Genomic DNA, 10,152 nt, shown 5'->3' on the forward strand with positions numbered 1-10,152 from the left:
CGCCAGGGGTGACATGTTCACCCCAGGAGTCACTCTGAGTCACTCTGGACCTCCACAGACATACAGGGGTGACATGTTCACCCTGGAGTCACTCTGGACCTACACAGACATACAGGGGTGACATGTTCACCCCTGGAGTCACTCTGGACCTCCACAGACATACAGGGGTGACATGTTCACCCCAGGAGTCACTCTGGACCTCCACAGACACACAGGGGTGACATGTTCACCCCATGGAGTCACTCTGGACCTCCACAGACACACAGGGGTGACATGTTCACCCCTGGAGTCACTCTGGACCTCCACAGACACACAGGGGTGACATGTTCACCCCTGGAGTCACTCTGGACCTCCACAGACATACAGGGGGTGACATGTTCACCCCATGGAGTCACTCTGGACCTCCACAGACATACAGGGGTGACATGTTCACCCCATGGAGTCACTCTCGACCTCCACAAACATATACCAAAACGCAGTGGTGGACAAAGTGTTTTACTTAATTAAAAGTACCAATACTGTAGGAATTTGAAAATGTACTTGAGTAAAAGTACAAAAGTATCGGCATCAAAATGTCCTTAAAGTACTACAAGTAAAAGTATTCATATTGCAGATTGTCCCATTTCACAAGTGAAATGTGTAGAAAATCTATTGAAAATAGCCGATCTACAAGCTCTCAATGCGTCGCGTTGCGACGCATTGAGAGCTTGAGGGGATATATAGAGAGTGACATGCAGTAAAGGCCGTCGGGATCGGGAGTCGAACCCGCGGCACACTGCCAGACTAAAAAGTATAAAAGTAGTAAAAAGTCAAGTAAAAAGTATAATGTGTGCCTCTGGGTGACAGTGTCGTAGAAGTGAAAGCACAGAACATTGGAAATACTCCAGTAAAAGTACCTCAAAATTCTACTTAAACAGACACCATCTCACGGCCCTTTTTGTCCCTCCCGTGTCCCCATAGACCACCATCTCACGGCTCTGTTTGTCCCTCCCGTGTCCCCATAGACACCCAGTTCAGGATGTCCATCCTGGAGCGTTTGGAGCAGATGGAGCAGAGGATGGCAGAGATCCACAACCAGAACCCCGGCTCGGAAACCATGGCAACCAAGGGCGGGGGAGGAGGAGGAGGAGGAGGAGTGGAGGGGGAGGAGCCAGTGACCACCAGCCTCAGGTGAGCACCTTTTGCTCTCTGAGCGTTTTTCCATGTTACGTAGACAGCACTATAATTGCATTGTATGTAGTCATAGCACGTCATAGTACATATGTACAGTATAGCATAGTATAGTATATACCGGTATGTATAGTTTATATGTATGTCTATATTTCTGACTTCAGGAAGCATCTAGTTTTTTGGACGATTCTACAAATGCCTTATAAACCAGTATACTTCTTCCAATATCTATCAAAAGAAAATTGAGAGATAAGATATTGGATTAGATATATTAGAAATATAAAGATATTGCATTTATTGCATGGTTAAAAATAGCAGCTTGCAGTGCTGCACGAAGCACTGTGAGCTTGTACTGTACATCTGCTATTTTCTTTATCTTTTAATAACCAATGCTTAAAGTCCAACATGACGCAGATGTTTTATCTGTTTTAATGGGACAGCAAATCGATCAGCAAAGACATTGTAAAAGTGAAAAAAATACTTGATGAGACAAATAGGTTGAATGCAGACCCTGTGATGGAAACATGAAAACAGAAAAAAAATAAACATGAAAGTCAATTTTCCAAACCGAATTCTTGATCGTTCCGCGCTTAGACACGACAAGGAAGAGGATGGTTCCTGCCCGAGCATTTTGCACTCATGTCATGTCCTGTTAGCTCACATGTCTACTGTACGGTACGTCGGTTAGCTCAGATCTACTGTACTGTTGGCTCATCTAAAATACACTGTGGAATAATCCCCGGGCCTTTGAACGCTGGCGGTTATACACGCATGCACGCATGCGAGCATGCACGCACGCACGCACGCACGTGAGCACACACAGGTTTTAAATCCATCTCCTTTCTTCTCTCTCTCTCAGCTCTCCCCCGAGCAGGGTTCGTTCGAGGGCCGCGTGGTGGTGGTGTGTGAGAAGATGATGTCCCAGCCCTGCTGGGTCTCCTCCAACCAGCTGGTTCACACCAAGAGCTCCCGAGGGATGACCCTCCTGCACCTGGCCGCGGCGCAGGGCTACGCCGGACTCATCCAGACGCTCATACGCTGGCGGTGAGTCTGAGAACGCGCATTATAGCCTTAGCCTGCGTGGTCATCCTACACGGTCTCATCCTACCCCGGTCTCATCCTACCCCGGTCTCATCCTACCCGGTCTCATCCTACCCGGTCTCATCCTACCCGGTCTCACCCAAACACTCTTTTGTTCCCCTGTTGTCAATCAAAATGCTCAATCAGAGATTGCCGAATGCACTTTACTGACTAGTTGCACTTTATCAAGGGAATGTGTGCAATATCTCTGTTTTGTGTATGTTGGGTGTTTCATGTTGTTTTTCCTGTTCGTATGTGTACGTGTCTGTTATTTGTATGCAGCTGTGACTCTGTCTCCAAGACACATTTCTCCCAAGGGAAACAAATAAAGACAACCTTGAACCTTGATATAGAAATACATAGCATACACGCCTAGAAAACCCCAAAGAATCCATACATAGACACTGAAATCCTCCCCATAGAAGGTGGAAGGTGGATTCACTTTGTTGCCTTTTCACCTCCTGAAAACACCGTTCTCGTGTAAAAGGACATCAGCAAACGATACTTTGTTTTGCCGTTTTACATGAACACCATTCTCGTGTAAAGACCACCTAAGCTATAAGCATGGTACTGTAACTGTACTACTGTAACGGTATACTGTAACGGTACTGACTGTCATTGTTCTGTCCTTCAGTACCAAGCACGCTGACAGTATAGACCTGGAGCTGGAAGTCGACCCACTTAACGTGGACCACTTCTCCTGCACCCCACTGGTAAGCCATCAAGTCTGTGTGTGTGTGTGTGTGTGTGTGTGTGTGTGTGTGTGTGTGTGTGTGTGTGTGTGCGTGTGTGTGTGTGTGTGTGTGTGTGTGTGTGTGTGTGTGTGTGTGTGTGTGTGTGTGCGAGTGTGAGTGTGAGTAGACTTAGATAGCATTTGATACAGACTTATAGCATGTTATGTAGACAGCACTATAATTGCATTGTATATAGTCATTGCACGCCATAGTACATATGTATAGCATAGTATAGTATATATGTATAGTTTATATGTATAGTTTCATTATATAGATATTCCACTGTTACTTTCTTAGCCTACGCATGTTTCATGATAAATGCTTTTTATGTGATGTATTCCCATGCTTTTGTTCTTGCTTAATGTAAATCGCTCTGGATTAAGAGGGTCTGCTAAATGCCTACATTTTAAATTGTAAATTGAGTGTGTGCATGCATGCGTGCGTGCGTTTGACCTGTGTTCTCCCATGTCTCTCTCTCTCTCTCTCTCTCTCTCTCTCTCTCTCTCTCTCTCTCTCTCTCTCTCTCTCTCTCTCTCTCTCTCTCTCTCCAGATGTGGGCGTGTGCTCTGGGTCACACCGAGGCCGCCCTGGTTCTCTACCAGTGGGACCCCAGAGCGCTGGCCATTCCCGATTCGCTGGGCCGCCTGCCACTCAACATCGCTCGCTCGCGGGGCCACACTCGATTGGCCGAGCTTCTGGAGCAGCTGCAGCAGGCCTCTCCTCCGGCTCACAGTCAGAGCGCCGAGACCTGGATGGACAGGTGGAGCGGCCAATCGCAGCCCAGTGGCCTAAGCAACAGCCCGCCTCCTAACTCAAACTCAGGTGATCTTCACCAATGACCACCAACACATGGTGCACAGACAACTGACCAATGACAACGCATGGTGCACAGACAACTGACCAATGACAACGCACGGTGCACAGACAACTGACCAATGACAACGCACGGTGCACAGACAACTGACCAATGACAACGCACGGTGCACAGACAACTGTTTTCTTTTTTTTTATCCTAGTAAGCATGCTGCCTTGGTGTTAAAGGGCCACTTCACCCCTTTTGCAACCAGATCTTATTTTGACGTAGCCATTAGCCAACTACTTAAACATCTTCTTTACAAACATTGCAACAACGCTGGTTAATAAACTGCCCTCCCACTCCAAGGCTTCATGGGGTGTGTAATTGGTAGAAAATAAGTCACTTTTTTGGGGTGAACTGCTCCTTTACACAATATCTCAAACAAAGATACATTCCCTTGCACTATAGTGAGGACCAAAATGTCCCCACAAGTATAGCAGAATATGAGGACCAAATGTCCCCGAGTGAAGTGTTGGCTGCATATATCCCCATTGCTGGTGTTTCTGTCCTTCCAGGGAGCAACATGGAGTCGGTCTATTCGTCCTCCTGTCCTCATTTAATAGTCCTTTAAGGCTGAACTTGCTCTGCGCATGTCTGTGACAGGCGTCACATGTCACATATCTGTGACAGGCGGGCGCGATGCTCATTTTTTGTCTTAGTGCCCGTTATTTACCCAGGGTCTCTGTGTCTGCAGAGCCGAGGCGAGCCAGGCGGGGCCAGGAGCCGCCAGGCCTCCAGCAGGCCAACGCTCAGGGCTGGAGCCAGGCTAGCGGACCGGCCCGGGACCCCCAGAGCACCCAGGGGGAGCACGGAGGAGGAGGAGGACCCCCTCCCGCCAAGAGGCTGAAGCCCAGCCCTGACGCCCAGCAGCAGCAGCAGCTAGCCAACGTCAACGCCACCGCCAACGCCAACTCTGTCCTCCACAACGCCGTCCCGACAGACCCAGCCACGGCCACGCCCAGGTAGGGATAAACCCCCTTTTGATTTGCGATACGGTCATTGTGAGCATTCTTTCTTCTTTTCAACACACTAAACGATAATAAGGATTAATGTGGTCTCGGTCTCAGGCTTACTTATCTGCGAAAATAAAAGCCTGGTCACAACCTAAGGCAGAGAAGCATAAAGTAAAGCCTGGTCACAACGTAAGACAGAGAAGCATAAAGTAAAGCCTGGTCACAACGTAAGGCAGAGAAGCATAAAGTAAAGCCTGGTCACAACGTAAGGCAGAGAAGCATAAAGTAAAGCCTGGTCACAACGTAAGACAGAGAAGCATAAAGTAAAGCCTGGTCACAACGTAAGGCAGAGAAGCATAAAGTAAAGCCTGGTCACAACGTAAGACAGAGAAGCATAAAGTAAAGCCTGGTCACAACGTAAGGCAGAGAAGCATAAAGTAAAGCCTGGTCACAACGTAAGACAGAGAAGCATAAAGTAAAGCCTGGTCACAACCTAAGGCAGAGAAGCATAAAGTAAAGCCTGTTCACAACCTAAGGCAGAGAAGCATAAAGTAAAGCCTGGTCACAACGTAAGACAGAGAAGCATAAAGTAAAGCCTGGTCACAACGTAAGACAGAGAAGCATAAAGTAAAGCCTGGTCACAACGTAAGACAGAGAAGCATAAAGTAAAGCCTGGTCACAACGTAAGACAGAGACGCATAAAGTAAAGCCTGGTCACAACGTAAGGCAGAGAAGCATAAAGTAAAGCCTGGTCACAACGTAAGACAGAGAAGCATAAAGTAAAGCCTGGTCACAACGTAAGGCAGAGAAGCATAAAGTAAAGCCTGGTCACAACGTAAGGCAGAGAAGCATAAAGTAAAGCCTGGTCACAACGTAAGACAGAGAAGCATAAAGTAAAGCCTGGTCACAACGTAAGACAGAGACGCATAAAGTAAAGCCTGGTCACAACGTAAGGCAGAGAAGCTATCGGCGGACGTATCCTCCGGAATATCCGTCAGATGTATTTCCCCCGGATACGATATTTTCCCGACCAATCACAACACTTGTTTCATTCGCAGAGAATGTAAACTGATTTGTATAAAGCGATCAACGTAATTTCCTTCGGCGATACTTCCGCTAAAATCCCGCACTTCTGCTGATAGTCTTTTCAGTCGCGGTCTTGCCCAGGGTGGGATTAATGTGGTCTCATCACTAACCCCACCCCTCCAGGTCTCTTCTACCCAACGCACCCGCCCAGCACACTGAGCCCTCCTCCAATAACAACAACAACAACAACCCCAGCTTTCGGAGCACGCCGTCCCCCGTCTCCTCCTCCTCCTCCTCCAGCCCCAACAGGCCGACGCCCCACCCAGCCACTCCGCTCTCTAACCTGCAGGCCAGGATCAGGGGGTCCGGAGGGGCCACCAGGTAGGGGACGTCCCACCAACCAAACATCCATCAATATTATCATTCTGGAACTTCAGTGCGTTCATTGTTGGGTGTATAGAGCACCGAAGTCTGACGTCACTTTCAGTAGAGGGCGTCAGTCCCCAGGTTCATGTATTTGTTTAGTTGCATTGAAATCCCCATGTTTGAAAAATAAACATGTCACCCCGGCCGCTTCACTCATATGGATATGAAGAATCAACTGACTGAGAGAAAACGCTAATGTTACTGCTGCTGAATTAGTTAGATTTCCGCTAGAAACAGACTGTATCATATATGAGTGACTGACTGTTGCAAACGATACAGAGACACCTCCCTGACAATAACGCAGAGACAGCTTGTTTATTTTTGGACCACAACGCTTATAGTAGACGAGACGATATTAAGATCACCCCATGTTATTCTCCATAGAGAAATTACTTCCGCAAACCAGGGGAATCGTCGGGATGAGCGAGTTACGTCAGGACTTCGGTGCTCTAACGACGAGTGGCCCAGGAAATGATTCTCCATTCATTTTCTCCATATTGGCTTTTCAAAAAGTATTTATTTAAAGACGGTTACGCCGCGGACAAAGCCAACTCGGATCGTGACGAATCATGACAACAAACACAATGTTTTGTGGCCGATCAAATAATTAGTAAGAAGAAAAACAAAACAAATAGTGTTGTCTCCTGCCTTTATTTTCTTCTTTCAAATTATTTGATCGGCACAAAATATTGTGTTCATTGTCATGATTTGTCACGATCCGAGTTGGCTTTGTCCGCGGCGTAACCGTCTTTAAATAAATACTTTTTGAAAAGCCTATAATAATATTGTAAATAGCCAAGTGTAAATAGCCGATCTGCTATTTCCGCAATTTTTTTTAATGCTTGAAAATCTATGAAAAAAAAAAGTTAAAAAAGTTTTAACATTGAGGTCTGAGGCAGGTGTAATAACTGTGCCCTACCACCAGGTGGAGTCTGAGGCAGGCGTTGGGACGGCGCAGCCTGGCCAGGAGGATCCTGGGTAAAGAGAGGCTGGCCAATCACCTGCGCCAGAGAGTCCTTTCCGACAGGGGGGAGGAGTCACAGCTGCTGACCTATCAGGAGCACGCAGAGGACCTGCAGGTATATAATAGGACAGGCTTCTGTTTGAAGCATTATTTATTTATTTTATTTATTTAAATCCTCTTGCGTTCAAAAGGCCTATTGAATTATCCATTCTTTATTTTATTTATTTCAATCCTCTTGCATTCAAAAGGCCTTTTGAATTATCCATTATTTATTGTACGACAATCCGATTCTGAGCCAGTACAATTATGAATATAATCTGTAACATAAAATGCATAACCATAACATAAAACCTTCCTCAATAAATCTTCGTTTTAACTTCTCAGCTATGAGCCACAGTGTGTAAAAACTGTCCTGTCAGCCTATCTTTTTAGCTTATAAAATGTGCGAAGCTCCTTAAGAACAACTGAAGAAAAATAGTTCAAAGTAACAAACCTGTTTGGCTGACTGGCAATTTCAAATGAGTGTGGTTCAGCTAAATGGGTTTTACTGTATATCTGTAGGTGTATGTGTGTGAGTGCGTGTGTGTGTGTGTGTGTGTGTTATGTGTGAGTGCGTGCGTGCGTGCAATTTTATTAGAAAAATAAACTAGTTGAAAGGTTAAAAAGGTTTAAAAACTAGAAATCAAAGGTAGAGAAACAAAAAGTGTGTGTGTGTGTGTGTGTGTGTGTGTGTGTGTGTGTGTGTGTGAGGAAGCGTAAGTATGTAAGTATAAGGCAAAGACTGAGTATGTTTTCCACCACGTGTGCGTGTGCGTGCGACCGTGCGCGGGTGCGTGTGCTTGTGCGTGTGCGTGTGTGTGTGTGTGTGTGTGTGTGTGCGTGTGCGTGTGTGTGTGTGCGTGCAGGCTGACATGGCCATGCTGGCCGAACACATCATGGAGGCGTCTCCGGGCTCCAGGATCAAACAGGAGGCCTCGGTTGCCATGGAGACCATGGAGATGGCCCCGCAGAGCGTGGGATGGGGCCGCCGCAGCAGCGTGGTGGGCTCGCTAGCGGGCTACCTGGGAGAAGTGGAGCGGTGAGAGAGTCCACCGCCACGCGTGTGTCTTTGATGTCTGCGCCGTATATAGTATAGTACCAGTTATAGGGCATTAACCCATTCTGACCTGAGATCAGATTCTATAAAATGTCTTCTACATCCTGACAGTTTTCCATTTTGGTGTTAGCATCATGTTATGCTTTAGCTATTGAAAAATAGCAGATCTACAAGCTCATAGCGCGCCACCGAGTGGCGCGCTACGAGCTTGTAGGTCTGCTATTTTTGAAAAATCGAAGAACGACTGACATTTTTAGAATCTGATCTCAGGTCAGAATGGGTTAATCAGACCAGTGTGTGTCCAGTGGAAACCTCGTATATGAATCTGATCTCAGGTCAGAATGGGTTAAATAGATAATAAACAGCGTAAAAATAAATGAAACGTTGCTTATACTGTATATCTCTTCGTCCAGGTTTCTGTATTCCACCAAGACCCAGCTGACTCCTCCCCCTCCCAGGCCGCCGCGCGGCGAGGAGAGCTCCGCCCCTCCGGGGGGCGGGGCCGTGAAGCAGCCCGTCGGCCTCATGTCCGACTGGAGCGCCTTGCTCTGTGCCGGCGCCGTGAAGCAGGAGCGGCGGAAAAAAGACCGCCGTCTGACCACGAGCGAGGCGGAGCAACGGGAGCTGTGTGACAGCATCAGGCACGCTCTGCACGCCCTGCGAAAACACAAGGTAAAAACTACCATCAGGCACGCCCTGCACGCCCTCCAGAAACACAAGGTACAAACTACCATACGCCCTCCGAAAACACAAGGTACAAACTACCATACGCCCTCCGAAAACACAAGGTACAAACTACCATACGCCCTCCGAAAACACAAGGTACAAACTACCATACGCCCTCCGAAAACACAAGGTACAAACTACCATACGCCCTCCGAAAACACAAGGTACAAACTACCATACGCCCTCCGAAAACACAAGGTACAAACTACCATACGCTCTGCACGCCCTCCGGAAACACAAGGTACAAACTACCACACGCCCTCCGGAAACACAAGGTACAAACTACCAAGGAGCATAATGGGTACTGCCACACTATCAAAAGAGCTGTGCATGTTTTCGGCTGCGGACAGCTTCAAAACCGGGTTTTTAGACAGCTGGTGGATGGGGAAAAAAAGCTCCACTTCCGCGGACGACTTGCGCGACGGCCAGATTCCCGGAAGCGAGATTTTTGCGCTCTCCTCCCATAATTCCCATCCACCAGCTGTCTAAAAACAGCTGCGCACACGCCGTCACAGCTTCTTCTGTCTTGACTCAAGACTATCAATGCATTTTAATTATAGTGAGTGCTAGAACAGGCATGTTGAGTGCTAGAACTGGCATGTTGAGTGCTAGAACAGGCATGTTGAGTGCTAGAACGGGCATGTTGAGTGCTAGAACAGGCATGTTGAGTGCTAGAACGGGCATTATGTTGACATGTGGGCTGATGTGATTCTCCTCATAGGGACCCATTCAGGAACAACGCAAAGAGATTGCAGCGGTGATCCAGCGCTGTTACAAGAGATACAAACAGGTATCAATGCAATTCATCCATCCATCCATCTTCAACTGCTTATTCGTAGTCGGGTCGTGGGGGCAACAGCTCCTCCAGAGTCAGTCCGTTGCTCTCCCCAGGTTGGCAGAGGGAGTGTATGTATGTAGAGCCCAGGGTTACATTATTAGATAATTGACACTGGTGGAGAAAAAAAAGGGTTACAAAAATCGCGTGATAAAAACATTATAGTAATACGAAGAAGAAGAAGATTGAGTTAATGAAGCTTTGTAGCAGAACCTCTTTGAAGCTGTCTGGGACACCAACGTAAGGATATGCAGTACACAGATATTAAGCCTTTCTGAACAGAAAC

At 47.2% G+C, this 10,152-nt stretch overlaps 1 protein-coding gene across 1 annotated transcript; it reads left to right on the plus strand.

Annotated features, from left to right (window-relative positions):
• Positions 1-1,004: 1,004 nt before the first annotated feature.
• On the plus strand, positions 1,005-9,821 carry LOC308312268 (calmodulin-binding transcription activator 1-like; the record flags this gene model as incomplete). Its single annotated transcript, XM_080794643.1, has 10 exons — positions 1,005-1,153; positions 2,030-2,214; positions 2,885-2,963; positions 3,536-3,806; positions 4,535-4,802; positions 6,003-6,200; positions 7,171-7,324; positions 8,115-8,287; positions 8,719-8,977; positions 9,753-9,821. Coding segments are annotated over 10 exons (1,805 nt in total), but the record flags the coding sequence as incomplete, so codon positions are not given.
• Positions 9,822-10,152: the final 331 nt, after the last annotated feature.

This window comes from Protomyctophum bolini, assembly GCF_963924005.1.
Source record: "Protomyctophum bolini genome assembly, contig: SCAFFOLD_884, whole genome shotgun sequence".
Classification (NCBI taxonomy): Eukaryota; Metazoa; Chordata; class Actinopteri; order Myctophiformes; family Myctophidae; genus Protomyctophum; species Protomyctophum bolini.